The sequence below is a fragment of the Malus sylvestris genome, chromosome 9 (assembly GCF_916048215.2).
Source record: "Malus sylvestris chromosome 9, drMalSylv7.2, whole genome shotgun sequence".
Lineage (NCBI taxonomy): Eukaryota > Viridiplantae > Streptophyta > Magnoliopsida > Rosales > Rosaceae > Malus > Malus sylvestris.
In genome coordinates this window covers 2,254,947-2,269,624 of record NC_062268.1, presented here as the reverse complement: position 1 = coordinate 2,269,624, position 14,678 = coordinate 2,254,947, and the positions used below count along the sequence as shown (strand labels likewise).

Genomic DNA, 14,678 nt, shown 5'->3' with positions numbered 1-14,678 from the left:
AATAAAGCACTGAGCCGATGGTAAACATTATCTTTGGCAAGTCGATGTATAATAATATACTAATCTAATCTATGGTCATGGGAAAGCAGATTTGAACTTGTTTGTTACAAGACCCAAGATGGGAATTTTCATACGCACCTCAACAGTTGCAATACCCTCAATGACTTCAACCTTTAAGTTGGTAATACCTTGAGTTTCCTGCGACAAAATCCATGACTTGTAAGAAATTACGAAGACGAATCCGGCATCTGATTCAGAATTTCGACATCTGCATTACAAAAAAAATGTAGCTACCTCAAAGGCTTTGCTTACTGATGGGATAGCTGCATCACTCAGTGTTACATCAACGTTTGAATCTTGCTCTCTTCCCATATTAGGGTTCGTTTGAAAGGGCTTTTAAAATGATTAAAAGTGTTTTTAGTGAAATTGATTTTGGATCCAAAAAACGCTTTCAGTCATTTTAAAAAACACTTCCAAAAGAGCCCTTAAATTATAAATACACATATAACAAAATCGCATATGAGCAAAAGTGCTTCCAACATCAGCACTCTCAAACGAGCCTTATATTAGCAATAAGTTTTGGGTTCCAAAATGAGCACTGAAAACTTTACATCAAGGAGTGCTTTGTTCCATGAGAAGTTCGAAACATCTTTTACCCAACAGAATCTGATTGCATATGTTTAAACAAGTTCGAATCTAATGGACTAATTCTTTCGGCTTACAAAACGACGCCTTCCCCTTCCCAGCATTTTGTTTGAGCTACTTCCCATTCCAATCCACTTCAACTTGTCCATCTGTTCAAGCATAAGATCCAAGCAGTTCGAATAAATGAAACCATAAACCATCAAAACCTGACGAATTTGGTACATTTGGAAGCCACTCACCTCGAAGATTTATTGCTCGGTTTGCTTGAACATCAGCCTCAGAATTGTATTCCTGCAACAAATAGCAGAACGCGTCACTTTCGAAAGAGCAATTTTTCATCCGTTCTCATGTTCTCCTCAAAAACGAGTTCTTCGACTAGTGAAGATTTATCACATAAGTATTACTTTACACAATTTTCTTCTACCATGACTGAACTTACCCTAAGAACATGATTGATCTCAAATGACATAAACTTGTCTTTGAGCTCCTTGGCCACTTCACACAGGTCAGCCATGTTCTGATTTTTCGTTTTCCAGAGACCTTGAACCTGTTTTATCAGAGACAGAAAGCATCGTAAAGCTTAAGGACACACAAATATGAAATAATTAAGGAAACAGGGTAAGGCGAAGAAAACGAAGAACTTTAAAAACTCATAGTGCTATAACATCCACCAAGCTACGAACCTGCATGCAGACAAGTTTAGAGTCTCCTTTAACACGAATGTGTTTATATCCTTTCTCAAGAGCATATTTCAATCCCAGAATTACAGCTCGATATTCTGCAACGTTATTTGTTGCAATTCCCACCCCTTCACGCAAACGGTACACCTATAAAACCCAACCATATAATTAAAGGGCTAGAATTTACAAAAAATATGCTGCAAAAGGAACTAAATTGTTTCAATGAAGTGCATACAGCGCTTCCGTCTTCAGCTCGTAGGACAGCCCCTGCACCAGCTAGTCCAGGATTTCCTTTTGAAGCACCATCAAACTCAAGTATACAGGTTTGCTGAAAAAAGACAGGTCACAAACATTTTTCAAATCTTCACTTATAATAACCCACAACAATGTGATACGACACATTTGAATTCACAAATAAAACTTACACAAAAAGAAGAAATTCCAAGATTTTCAATGTGGTTATCCGGTGTGAAATGCCTCCTCTGAGATATCGGGAATGGAGTAGATCCAATCATGTCCTGCAATCTCTTAGGTGGTGAGTCCTTGGCAGCTGATTTTACTATAGAAGAATCTGGCTGCTGAAAAATTATGAATATGCACAAGTAGAAACATAGGTAGATTAAGTTTACTATAAAGTATTACTGGATGCGATCGATGGAAACTTACACAACTAGATGAATTTGCAACAGCTTCAGTTTGAATATCAGATTTGAAATGCTTTCTCTGAGTCTGAGAGTTCGGGAATGCAGTAGCCCCAACCGCCTCATGTGATCTCTTTGGCGGTGAGTCATTGGCAGGCGAATCTGGCTGCTGAAATTTATGAACATGCCCAATTACACAATCAGTGACCAAATACAAGATTGTCTACGATAAGATACCCATATCCACGCCACCACATGCCATGGAAAAAAGAAGAGCAAATCATCAAACATTCAAACCTGGATAGGGCAAGCAACGAGTTTTCCGAAAAGAGCGTCATCTTTCACATCACTGGCACTGATAGTATAAGAAGCATTCTTAAGGCCGTGGGAGACAAGGTACTCCTCAGCCTCCTTCGGCAAACAGTGGCCTTCGAACACACTTACAGAAGGATTGCATACCTAAAAAGCAAAACAAAACCTCATATGCATAGTAACTTCTTACAAAAGCACTTTTTTATTAATCTCTAGAAGCATATTTACACCACAAACCGTAACTAGAAGCAGAAATCTCTCACTACCACCAGAAAGCACAAGACTTTTAACAAAAGATACACCATAACCAAACAATGCAGCAACAAATTACGGTTATTTTAACAAATTAAAGAAAACCCAATTGAAAAATCAACTAGGTTAGCCAAAATTGATCACAAATTGGGAAAAATCAAAGAAAAATCAGCACAAGCTTTCTATAACATTGATAAAAGGGTGGTAAAAATTTACCGAAGAACCGGCTTGGTTTTGGCAATCCGTGAAGTTTTTGTAAATGCCAATAACGTCGCCTTTCCGAACAACGTAAAAAGCATCACCTTCTTCCGCCATTGAAGCTCCAACTTCTAGCTTTCAAAACCCACCACCGCAATTTCCCCTCAAAAAGTTCAAGAATTTAGACAATGCAAACAACGACGATGAAAACCCTAAATATTAATAAGGGAAAATGCTGAGTTGCGGAGCATGAATTTGCTTTGAGGCGAAGGAAAGTTTGAATTTTGAAAAATCGAATGATGGAGACGCCTCCACACGTCGAGTCTGGTAGTGACTCTTTCGGTAAAGTTTACTTGAAAGTAGAAAGGAAGAAACGCCAATGGGCCTCATGGGTCGAGCTATGGCTGAGGACACGGGCTTAGGGCCCAACGTGATTTTTCCTCGGTACTGAGTTTTTTTTGTCAGACGATATATTTTGATAGATTAAATGTTAGGTTAGCCATTGGTATGGAGTTCAAACTAATGCCGTGGTGCAAAGGAAAATGAAGGGAATGTACGAAATAAAAACTTGAAAATGAAAAAAAAAAATCTTGATAATTTGATGATCAAGGTTTGTCAAACGAGCTCTAAAGACTAAAACAAAACAATATCAAACGACTCTAAATTGATTGAATATTGACCATTAGTTTGATTATTTGAAATGAAAAGTACTTACCACTTCTAGAGTGTAATTCTTCTACGTAAATAAATCAAAGATTTGAGTATATAGAAACTTACATGTGGTCCAATATCTAGTGAATAGGGGGTTGATTTATTTGATATATTTGGATGACTAAACGATAACTAATCCAAATGATTTTTGTAAAGATAGTCTTCAAATAAATATTAAGAGATTGAACAGTCCCGATTATGAAAAATCTACATTAAATATACGTTATTTGCAAGTGGGGGAATGAGCTTATCCCCCATGAAGGGAACGTAAGCATTATCCTTTTAGTTATTTACTTTTGTATATATGTCCGACTTCGATTAATAGAAATTTAGAAACTAATGAAACAAAAATTATTCACCAGCAGGTGAAATAACCTGACCTAATAAGAAAATCTCAACTCACTATGTCCTTTGATACAATCAAATAGATTGCTACAAGAACATTTAATTCGTATCGTAAGGAGTCGAGCAGTGTCAATTTGAAATAACTCCAAACTAGGTAGGACTGTTCACTGTAGGAGGATGACCGAGGTGTCTCAATTCTTAGCTGTGGGCACGTCAAGTGTTCTCACAGATTCATTTTAGTTGCCACCAGATGCAGACATGTTAACATGTCACATCTGCACATGTTCCCCTTGATTGCCTGCACCTCCTACATATCCGTCTACATCTAACAGCTAATACAGTGCTCAATCTGTGCACAGATGGCATATAAACGTTTCAGAAATGAACATCGTCTTGGTTTCGAATCTCCGTTATAATTTACGCAACATAAATCCGATTCTGGCTCGAATTTAGGTAACACAATATGTTTCTTTTATAAACTACTATGTTTGGTACATTTTGTTTCTCGGTTGTTTGTTGAGCTGGTTAAGTTTAGTGTGTGTTTTTAAAGTTTTAGTGATGATTTTCGCTCCCTTTCCTTTATGCTTTCGTAAATCAATAAATCAGAAAGCGGAACGTATATGAGCAAGAAGAGGAAGTGTAAACGGACGCAAAGAGAGTGTTAAAAGCGGAGATTCATAAAACAATAAAAAATAACTGAGTTGTTTATACTTGATTGTCAATACTTCATACACCGGTGACATATACCATTGTACAATTAACTCATTTCTTATACCTTCTAACAAAACGGAAAATATTTCTACATGTAAAAATGAATTCAACTTTTACACACCATCTAATGCAGCGATCCGTCCCACACAATAATTTCTCATTTGTAATTAGGGTTCATCATAGCTGTAAAAAAAAATAACTATGGGAAAAAAATATTGCACTTGTTTTAGGTTTTTTTAGCCCATCTGCTCACCTATTAAGTCCAACCCTACAGCAAGAAATGACAAGCCTTGGAAAAGCAAGAAGTAGAAGTGAACTCCATGAGCAGATAAGAAGCTTCTGGCTGCTGCAGTGAGCAGCAAGAAAGCAAGAGCAAGCTCTTTCCTGTATATCCCGTTCTTCTTCTTTTTCTTCGGAGCTACTACTTCTTGTTCCTTGAGTTTGCTTAACAATGCTAGACCCGACTCGGAGTTCCTCCTCAGGATCTTCTCTTCGCTCGCAGACATCGATTCCCTCTCAGCATAGGCTAGCAAATCCGACTCAGATGATCTTCCGGTCTTCTTTGTCACCACCCACTCGTAAGAACTTCCGAGCTGAAATAGCCCCGAGACCATGGCGTTGAATTTTGTGACGGACATTGTGTTCTCGAAGAGCAGGTAGGGGACCAAGAAAGGGAAGGATTTCGGGGACGGGAGGATGTTTAGAAAGGACATGAAAATCGGAATGTAGCAGATTACCCAAAGAGGAAGTTCAGCCTCGGGTAAGAACATGGTCAGTGGAAGTATGATACAAAACAATGTGAATGAGTAGAAGGGAAGAATTAGCTTCCTCAACAGAAAGAAAAGAAATATCAAGTTTGATTTCTTCCAAATCGATATCTGCACGAAATTCACATAATTTAGGAAGATTAGAACGCGATACATAAACATACAATTCAAGCGTTTCTTTGGAAGCAATCAATCGAACAAAGTTGAACGATGAAATCTGTACCTTGGAAGTCAAGATAGCAGGAAGACACAATCTGAAGAGCTGCATTGGCCCCGAATGCCAACGGTGCTGCTGCTTCTTATAAGTTTCATAAGACTCTGGCAATTCACAGAGGACTCTGACATCATTGAGGAAGATCATTTTCCATCCGTTCAAGTGTGCTCGAACGGCAATGTCCATGTCCTCAACGGTTGTTCTCTCCAGCCAGCCTCCTGATTCTTCCAAAGCCTTGATTCTCCAAACTCCCGCAGTCCCATTGAATCCAAAGAAATTGAGAAACACTCCATTCACTTGCTGTTCCACTTCAAAATGGAAGCACAAATTGATGTTTTGAAGCCTTGTGAGTAAGTTCTCGTCCTTGTTCACGAAAGACCATCGAGCCTGGACAAGTCCTAGTTCCGGATTTCCCTGTGACAAAGTCTCAGGATCGTTAGTCCAAAGTTCGACCCCCTTCAATGTAACAATAAAAACAAGATCAATAAGGAAGATGTCCTCACCTTGAAATGAGGAACTGTAAGCTTAAGGTAATCAGAATTCGGAGTGAAATCAGCATCGAAAATTGCCACAAACTCATAGTCTTTGACATAATCACAACCCATAGCGGACTTAAGGTTGCCGGCTTTGTAGCCTGTTCTGATCAACCGATGTCTGTAGATTATGTTTACACCTTTCTGATGCCACAACGAGACTTCGTCTTTGATCAAATTCTGCAAATTTATATCATCTGAGTCATCTAGAACCTGAATCAAAAGTCTGTCTCTTGGCCAATCCATCTGGCATGCAGATGCAATTGCTTGCTCATACACCTACAAGTTAGGAAAGATATAGATAAGCAATAGAAGAAGGCTTCAAATAATTGGAATTGAACGAAAGCAGAATACCAAAAGGTAATATAAAGTTGAGGCAGAACCAATGGCAGAATGGATCGAAGAACAGCTTGAAAGACGTTAGTCCATAAACATCAAAATCGAGGCTTTGCAAGTTCAACCCGCAAAGCCTAAATTTTGATATTCCTTAAGTTATGCCCATCAAATAGTTCTTCGATCCATTCCGTCATCTGTTCTAACAACAAATGTCAATTGACTTGGAAATACAACCCAAAAAAGGTATATTGAGTTTTTCGCAGAACAAGTGGCCGAATGAGTTGAGAGCAACTTGACATGCATAAGTTCATAACAAGCAAAACCCGGGCTTTGAAGGTTCGAGGTCCGAGCTTGGAATTGGGCCCCATAATCCACTATCAACCTGCAATGCCTAAATTTTGTTGTTTCTAAACTTACGCCTATCAAGTATCAAGTTGCTCTTCAATTCACTCCGTTATCTGATCTAAATCCGATAACAAATGCCAATTGCCAACAGACAGAAAAAGTAAGAAGTGAAAAGAAATTCAATGAGCTAGATTGCTCTGTTACCTCTCTCTCATTGCACATAGGGATCTGAATAAGCACCATTGGAAAACTAGAAGGATCTTCAATGTCAAAAGCATCTTCTGCAATTGTTGGCTTTATCTTCTTGTACTTGATCCAGAAGCATCCAACACACAAAACCAATCGATCAAAAGATTGAATCAGAAAAAGCACAACGCAGAAGTTGGACATCATGATAGCCGTAGGGGCAATATAGTCAACTCTGAAAGTCAACCAAACCATGTAGCACCACTGCACCAGACCCTGCACCTCCCATGGCTGATACAAATTCAAATTCCAGTTCTTGTAATGCGCAACTACTTCCATGACTAGAGCCAAAATCGACAACCCGAGGAAGACTTTGATGAATTTGTACAGCCTTCCTCGGGTTTTTGGCTCTTCGTCGGTCAAGTCAGACCGCGAAATGCGCTTTTTAAGCGAAAGGAACATTCCACTCAGCGCCATTGGCAGCCATGAGAGGCAGGCGAATACTCTGTTCACTTTAAGGAGAAGAACCCATGTGAATTGCTTGGTGCTCACGGCTTTCTGTTTCTCCAGAAAGGCTGAGGAATCCAAAAGATTGTGCTTCAATGACGGGTTTTCGGGCTTTTCGATTGTGACCACGACTGTGCTCGGAGCCATTGCTTGGGAATCCGATTCCCACAGAAAAAAAACAGAGGAACAGGAAACAAATACTCTGCCAATGAGTCAAAGATCAAATTTTTAAGCTGAAGATTTATTGGGTTTTCAGATATGGGAAGAACCCATGAAAGTTTTCAACTTTTTATGCAGTTTCCACTGAAATCTGGATCTTCGAAATATTGAATTCTAGAGAGAGGTGAGAGAGTATGAACTCTCCTGAGCTGCTGTGAATAACAAAGGAACCAGGAGAGAGAGATATAAATTCCTTTTGATCAATAAGAAATGGAACGTTCAGGCTAGTTTCTTAATTATATATTTATATCGCCAATGATAGTCAAGCACAGTAAATTAAGCTTAGTCAATGTAAATTGGCACCCAAACCTTTGAAATTTTTTTTTAAGATGTTTGAATCTCGTTTAATTTGGTTTTATGAGGAACAATAAGTCCTGACGCGCAAGAATCTTGGGTTGTCCGTTTATGATGACAGCCAGGTTACAACCAGATGGCAGATCACAACCCCCCGCCCCACATAGAAAGTGGTTCTTGTCTGCTTATTTTCGAGCGAAAGAGATCATCTCCTAATTTTTTCCACTAAGATTACCTAATCAAGTGATTTGAACTCTTGAATTTTGATCAAACAGCTAAAAACATAAATTTTAATAATTTTAACTGTTGGATCAAATTTCAAGGACCCGGATCACTTGATTTGATGGCATTAGAAGAGAATCTCTTTCCATTTTCGAGCGGAAAAGAATCATCGCTAGATCCTTTTTCTGAGGATTTGAGGGATCTCGTGATCGTAACCGTTCATCGTATGTCGTGTGATTAGTTTTCACACGATATACGATGAATTGTCACGATCACAGAATCTCTAGGATCTCTAAGAAAACGATCCGGCGAGAATCCTTTTCCTTTTCGAACACCACTTGCGCAGAAGTTTCGCTTCCTCTTTTCCGTTTTTAACATTAAATAAGAATTTTTCATGAAATTTAGACCTTGTTCTACATAGTCATCAGATTTTTTAATTTAGTTTTTAGCAACTCTAAAGTGTCGATTTATGTCTATCCTCATGAATCATGGTTGTCAATTTTGTCAACATTTCAATTAATTAACCTCTTAGATTTTCGTCCAATTTTTATTTCTTACAATGTCTTTTAATTTCTTTAATTCATACAACGGCTCATGATTTTGCACCAATGTCATACAACCGTAGTCAATCTGTCAAATTAGTTATTAAGTGATGAGGTGGCAAGCACGAAGCCTACATTTTACTGATTTGGAATCTAAACCATCGCATCCAGAGCCGAAGACTAAACTCACACCGCCACATCGTTGCTGACCTCTTATTCATGGGCAGTGACATATCCGCCTCATTGGTGAGTGCTAGAATATCTTGTACATTGTCTCTGAAGCATGAGAACCAACTTGTAGCATCTATATCGAGAATTCAAGTATTGTATACATCATTAGTCTGATCCTTTTAGGAACAACCCATAATAGCAAACTTGCTAGCGTTTCTTGCCTGGCGAACAAGTCCGCCTCCTTCTACCTCAAGACCGGCCTCGAGTGTAAGGAGACGATCACGTTATTTTGATTAATTACACTATTTTGATTAACTGAGCTTATTTGTTTTAAGTTTTAAGCTTTGATCTCCAAAATACCAAATGCTTTCATGTTTTAGAGACTTGATCATCAATAAGCAACAACTCTCAATTATAGGAAATTTAAACTTCAGGCATAAGGTCTTCATGACGATTCCGATGTGGATTCAACACCTGGCGTACAATACTCTAAAAAGAAAAGAAATGAAGATTGAACTCGAGTGTAAGGAGACGATCATGTTATTTTGATTAACTAAGCTTATTCATGTTAAGTTTTAAGCTTTGATCTCCAAAATACCAAATGCTTTCATGTTTTAGAGACTTGATCATCAGTAAGCAACAACTCTCAATTAAAGGAAATTTAAACTTTCAGGCATAAGGTCTTTATGACGTTTCCGATGTGGATTCAACACCCCGCCCATACTCGCCTAACACTATGTTAAAGTTTTGGAGATAGTTTTGTGATTCATTACTCACATCAATATTGTTCTTAACTTAATCACATGTACAATCTGATATGTGTGAGATTTATACAAAACGTATCAGTACAATTAGTAGTGGAACCATTCAATATAAGAGAGCCTTAATTTCATTAGAGGTTTATGATGTTGGAATATACTTGAAGAAAATGGCACTACTCTTAACAACATAACAATTTCTTATTAGACGGCTTTACAAATCTGATCACTTAACGCTCCTACTAAAGATTCACTCCTTTGACCAATTACTAATTTGCTACAAAGAAACTGAAACCAAAGGAAAAAAGGAATTTTACATATCAAAGCTTAGATGTGTCCAAATGAATCCTTCTAATCTTCACTTTTTATAAATAAATAAATAAATAAATTATACACACACAAAACGAGTATATTAGCTTTATTGAAGGAAGTCTCATTTTGTAAGGTTTCACTTTTTGGTGGAAAACTCGGAAGTTAGTGGGAACTTAGTGGGCATGTGAATGTGATCCAAAACGTCTACAGTCCCCTCTCCTCCTTCTGGTGGAAGTTTCTCATTTTTTCCTTTGTTCAACCTTTCCGGCTGCGGAAGTTGCTCAATAGAGTTCAAAACAACCCTAGTCTTCAAGTTAAAGCGTCAGTTAAAACGGTTATTTACCCACGTGTAGTAGACGCATAAATGCTTCAAAGTATTTAAATTGCAATAAAGCTTCAACACTATAAATGTGGCTGGGTCATGAGATACGTATGCTAGAAGAAATCCGACATATCACGTGATTAGAAATATATATAGCAGCTAAAAAATACAAACATTCAAGTTTTGTGGTTGTTTCAATACTAACTAGACGAGAGATATTGAAGGAACAAAATATATCAATAGTTTTTCAAACACTCGGGGGCCTATTGACATTTGATGAGGCAAGGTAGACATATGTCGAGTGATCCTCGCAACATCTCTCAATGGAAAAATAAAACAATCATTTATACAGACCTTTGTAAAGTCCCGTATAACCTTTCAGACCATTTTTTGAGGTCCCGAGACCAAAATATGTCGCCTAATTAATCCGCCATTAAAGGTGTGTGTACACACACAGAACAAATGAAGATACAAATAAAATTAGTGTCAATGTGGCATTGACTTAAGGAAAAAAAAACAAATGGGGATTGCAATTTATTGATGTGATTGGATATGAGATTGCATGCACAATTAATCTAGCAGCTAATTAAGCAATGTTACTTAAGCCTAAAATCTTGAGACATCGAGAGCCCACCGGCACTGTTGCAGCAGCAGCAGAGGATACGGCGGATAATATGAAATCTCAGACGATTTTGTCTTGGCCGTTTGGCTGATCAAGTCCCATGTGTGAGTGCTCCTCAGTCACCATGTGATCATCTACCCTGGACTTTGCTTTACACGTCAATATATATAGTAATCTATAATTCATATATATATATGTATATGTATATATGTAATTATATAATAACAATTTCATGACACTGCATTCAGTGGCGAAGCCAGGAATTGACAGGGGGAGGGGCGAAGTTAAAAGAGTGAAGGTTCAAAAGAATAGCAACAACCAAATCATTTTATATAGTAATGTCTTCCATAATTTATCAACATAAACAAATTACAATTGTTGCCGACGACGTTTCATACCATGAAAACGTCGCATAATAGGCTCATTATCAATAAAAGCAAATACATCTCTCTCTATGTAAACAAGCATGCTATCACTCAACCATTGATCTCCCATTTTGTTACGCAATGGTGTTTTCACAATCTTCATAGCAGAAAAAGCTCTCTCCACCGAAGCGGTTGCAACCGGTAACACCAAAGCCAATGTAAGAAGCTTATACACTAATATGTAGCTTGCACACCTCCCAGTCTTCACCAACTTCTTTGCAAGATCACCAATTCCTCTCAATGATGAAAACTCACTATGCATCTTCATATCGTGAATGTAATTGTCAAGTTGAATTGGAAGATTCATGAGGTACATACGATCAAAATCTTGAGGATAAAGTTGAGCTAGACGAACAATTTTTGCTTTGTCAAAAGATGCAAAATTATTCACCGGACTCAAACATGCCATACAAAGAAGCAACTCGGTGTTTACCTCATTGAAGCGATCATTCAATTCCTTTAATTGTGTATCAAGGACTTGAAAATAGAGGTCCACACGATAGTAATGGAAGTTTGTGAGTCTTGGAGCTTTACGCCTTGATTTTCCAGGTACAAAATGCAAATCCTCCATGTTAGGAACGACAATATCATGCTCTTGACAAAACTTTTGTACATCATCAAGCAAGTCCCCAAAGTCATCATCTCTCAAGGATTGTAGTCTTTGCTTGCATACTTCCACTAACGCCATTGCATTCACAATATCTTGATCTTTCTTTTGTAATGCTTGTGATAACTCATTTGTAACTCCCAATATGAGTCTCATCAAAAAAAGGTGAAACACAAAATCAAAAGTTTGTATGTTATGGAATAAATGACTTGTTTCACCAAAATTATCTTGGTTGGTATCATCTTTAATCCATTCAAGCACCTCCACCACGGCTTCAAACATGACAATAATACTAACTATAGTACCATAATGTGAGTTCCAACGTGTATCACAAGGACGCATGAGACTATTCTCTTGATTTAACCCTCTACCCGTTTCAAGATCACCAATATCAAGAGCTTTCTTAATTTGTTCTTGTTGTTTCTCTCTAAATGCATCACGACGCTTACACGATGATCCAATTGTATTGACCAAAATACTAGCATTGTTGAAGAAAATGGCGACAACGGCTACAAGAGCTAGTTGAAGTTGGTGTGCAAAACAATGAACATAAAATGCTTGAGGATATTTGTTCAAAATCTTTGTTTTAAGGCCATTTAGCTCACCTTTCATATTACTAGCTCCATCATAGCCCTGTCCTCGTAACTTGGACATACTCAAATTTGTTGTAGCAAAGAATCTCTCAATAGCCTCTTCAAGCGAGCTACTAGTTGTAGAGAAGACATGTTGCACACCCAAAAACTTTTCAATTGCTTCTCCTTTTTTGTTCACATAACGCAATACCACCGTCATTTGCTCTTTAGTTGAAGAGTCACGTGATCCATCAACCAAAAGAGAAAAAAATTCACCTTCCATATCTTTAGTGATTGCATTTATAGTTTCAATGGCACAAGCACAGACAAGATCTTTTTGAATATCAGAAGAAGTATACTTAAGATTCTTGGGAGCATTCTCAAACACAACCTTCCTAACTTGCTCATTATGCTTGGAAAGAAAGTGCATAAGCTCCAAATAATTACCTCTATTGCTTGATTTCAACGATTCATCGTGACCACGAAAAGGCAAACCTTGTCCCAACAACCATCTTGTGCACTCAAGTGAGGCTCTCAATAAAGTATGATAATTATTGCGAGCTTCATCGGTTTGCTTAATCACAAATGTTTCAATGTGTTGTTTTTGTGTCATCAAATCTCTAGCTTATTGTACAGCTTTATTATGAAGACTTCCAACACCTCCCTCATGGGCTCGAAGATTTTCGGGTCCTTTCCTCCAATTTGTAAACCCTTTCTCGGTGAAGACATCATTTCCAATGCTACCCATTTGATCGAAATCACATTTGAAAAGATAGCAATAACGACAAAATGCAGCATCCTTTGATATACTATACTCCAACCACTTAAACCTATCAAACCAACCGGTGATAAAACATCTTTTGTTGCTAACTTTTCTTGGCATAATGTGGTCTCTAGGTTGACAAGGATCATTTTGGAGATAGTGTCTACGAATTGCTTCACGATAATTAGGTGGATAATCAAGCATTCGACGTCTATATCCAGGGTCTGCATGAAGATTAGCCAATATCTCATCCAACTCAGTGGGCTCACTTTGTTGTGAACTACTCAGAATATTCAAAGGAGGATTTCTTATATTTGAAGGAGGAGGAGGATGACTACTTGGAATATTTGAAGGAGAAGGACTACCCGAAATGTTTGAAGGAGGATTTAAGCATTGTTTCTTATAGTACCGTTCCATTACGTAACTGTAAAATGGAAAGAAAAAAAAATCTTAGACTCTTAATCCTATAGTCTATACTAATATGCATAATAACCCAACCAACAATTCAATTAATCAATACCAATAAGCATATAAATTATTAAATAAATAAAATATTCATTCAACTAATCATATGAATACAACTAATCAAAAATTCAAATTTTAATTTTCACCCTAAAAATAATTTCATAATTTCATATCAATCAATAATCATAGAATCATATCAATAATCAATAATCAATAACCATATTAGTGCATTACCATATCATTCTATACTAATTAAACAAAATTCGTATTAAATAATTAATTAGGGTTAGGGATTATAAATTTAGGAATTAAAAAATTTACCTTTGAAATTGAAGGCTAGAAGTCGGCTTAGCGGCTGGAGTGGCTAGTGTTAGCAGCAAAAAGCCAACAGAAATCAGCCAATGGGGATTTATTTTCCGTTCCGTTAGGGTTGGGCGTTGGTTGCAGGCTCAGGTTGCTGAGATTTTGGGAGAAGCTTTGCACTCTCTCTCTTTGATTGGGAAGGCAGAAATTTGGAAGGGTAAAACAGCTTTAAAGCATGTGGGCTGCCTAAAGTGAAGGAATGAGGGACATGCGGTCCCCCCAATACATTATACATATATATTTTTTTGGTTTTTTTCTGAAAGTTCCACGTGGGCACTAATTTGAAAGACATGGAAAGCTAACTTTGGGACATGTGGGCCAGATTTTTAATTTTTTATTAATTTAAAAGAAAAAAAAAACCAGTTTTGCTGCTGCACGCCAGTTCACCGGTGCCAAAACAGAGATGGAGGGGCTGGGTTTTCCGGTGAGGGGAGGGGCGAAACCTCGGCTTCAGCTGTGTTTTCCGGCGAGGGGAGGGGCGGTCGCCACTCCTCGTCCTCACGTGGCTTCGCCACTGACTGCATTATGACATTGCAACAGTTTTTGATCTATACAACATAAGGTATGGAGCTTTCATGTGCGAGAAAATTTTCCGGATTCCCGGCACTCCACATCATACATGCACCGACCCAATAAAA

At 37.8% G+C, this 14,678-nt stretch overlaps 3 protein-coding genes across 8 annotated transcripts; all 3 read right to left on the bottom strand.

Moving 5' to 3' along the window:
- Positions 1 to 518: 518 nt before the first annotated feature.
- Positions 519 to 3,053, bottom strand: LOC126583590 (uncharacterized). Of its 5 annotated transcripts, none has more exons than XM_050248033.1 (9): positions 2,747 to 3,053; positions 2,264 to 2,425; positions 1,992 to 2,132; positions 1,751 to 1,903; positions 1,561 to 1,653; positions 1,329 to 1,472; positions 1,085 to 1,192; positions 885 to 936; positions 519 to 794 (listed from the first exon to the last, which is right to left on the bottom strand). In XM_050248033.1, exons 1-9 carry the CDS (start codon positions 2,843 to 2,845, stop codon positions 760 to 762), a joined length of 987 nt encoding a protein of 328 aa, XP_050103990.1. In that variant the 5' UTR covers positions 2,846 to 3,053; the 3' UTR covers positions 519 to 759. The 5 variants fall into 5 exon arrangements, with proteins under 5 accessions (XP_050103990.1, XP_050103988.1, XP_050103989.1 ...); XM_050248031.1 differs by having other exon boundaries at positions 1,992 to 2,135; positions 2,747 to 3,052; XM_050248032.1 differs by having other exon boundaries at positions 1,751 to 1,900; positions 1,992 to 2,135; positions 2,747 to 3,052.
- A 1,417-nt stretch (positions 3,054 to 4,470) lies between these two features.
- LOC126583582 (xyloglucan glycosyltransferase 4-like) lies at positions 4,471 to 7,882 on the bottom strand. Its single transcript, XM_050248013.1, has 4 exons — positions 6,895 to 7,882; positions 5,980 to 6,288; positions 5,486 to 5,890; positions 4,471 to 5,373 (listed from the first exon to the last, which is right to left on the bottom strand). The coding sequence occupies exons 1-4, from the start codon at positions 7,528 to 7,530 to the stop codon at positions 4,732 to 4,734; spliced, it is 1,992 nt and encodes a 663-aa protein (XP_050103970.1). The 5' UTR covers positions 7,531 to 7,882; the 3' UTR covers positions 4,471 to 4,731.
- Positions 7,883 to 11,154: 3,272 nt separating this feature from the next.
- LOC126583581 (uncharacterized) lies at positions 11,155 to 14,243 on the bottom strand. Of its 2 annotated transcripts, XM_050248012.1 has the most exons (3): positions 13,999 to 14,243; positions 11,704 to 13,636; positions 11,468 to 11,615 (listed from the first exon to the last, which is right to left on the bottom strand). In XM_050248012.1, the coding sequence occupies exons 2-3, from the start codon at positions 13,060 to 13,062 to the stop codon at positions 11,574 to 11,576; spliced, it is 1,401 nt and encodes a 466-aa protein (XP_050103969.1). In that variant the 5' UTR covers positions 13,063 to 13,636; positions 13,999 to 14,243; the 3' UTR covers positions 11,468 to 11,573. The 2 variants fall into 2 exon arrangements, with proteins under 2 accessions (XP_050103968.1, XP_050103969.1); XM_050248011.1 differs by having other exon boundaries at positions 11,155 to 13,636; positions 13,999 to 14,240.
- Between the last annotated feature and the right edge of the window lie 435 nt (positions 14,244 to 14,678).

What these genes read in the sequence shown, in the direction of transcription:
- LOC126583590 (XM_050248031.1), bottom strand. Translation starts at nt 2,845, where the DNA reads ATGGCGGAAGAAGGTGATGCTTTTTACGTTGTTCGGAAAGGCGACGTT. An exon ending in AAAACCAAGCCGGTTCTTCG is followed by an intron (nt 2,426 to 2,746) that starts GTAAATTTTTAC and finishes TTTGCTTTTTAG; the next exon opens with GTATGCAATCCTTCTGTAAG. An exon ending in GAGCTGAAGACGGAAGCGCT is followed by an intron (nt 1,473 to 1,560) that starts GTATGCACTTCA and finishes TGGGTTTTATAG; the next exon opens with GTGTACCGTTTGCGTGAAGG.
- LOC126583582 (XM_050248013.1), bottom strand. Translation starts at nt 7,530, where the DNA reads ATGGCTCCGAGCACAGTCGTGGTCACAATCGAAAAGCCCGAAAACCCG. An exon ending in CTATGTGCAATGAGAGAGAG is followed by an intron (nt 6,289 to 6,894) that starts GTAACAGAGCAA and finishes CCTAACTTGTAG; the next exon opens with GTGTATGAGCAAGCAATTGC. An exon ending in CTGCTATCTTGACTTCCAAG is followed by an intron (nt 5,374 to 5,485) that starts GTACAGATTTCA and finishes AATTTCGTGCAG; the next exon opens with ATATCGATTTGGAAGAAATC.
- LOC126583581 (XM_050248011.1), bottom strand. Translation starts at nt 13,062, where the DNA reads ATGACACAAAAACAACACATTGAAACATTTGTGATTAAGCAAACCGAT.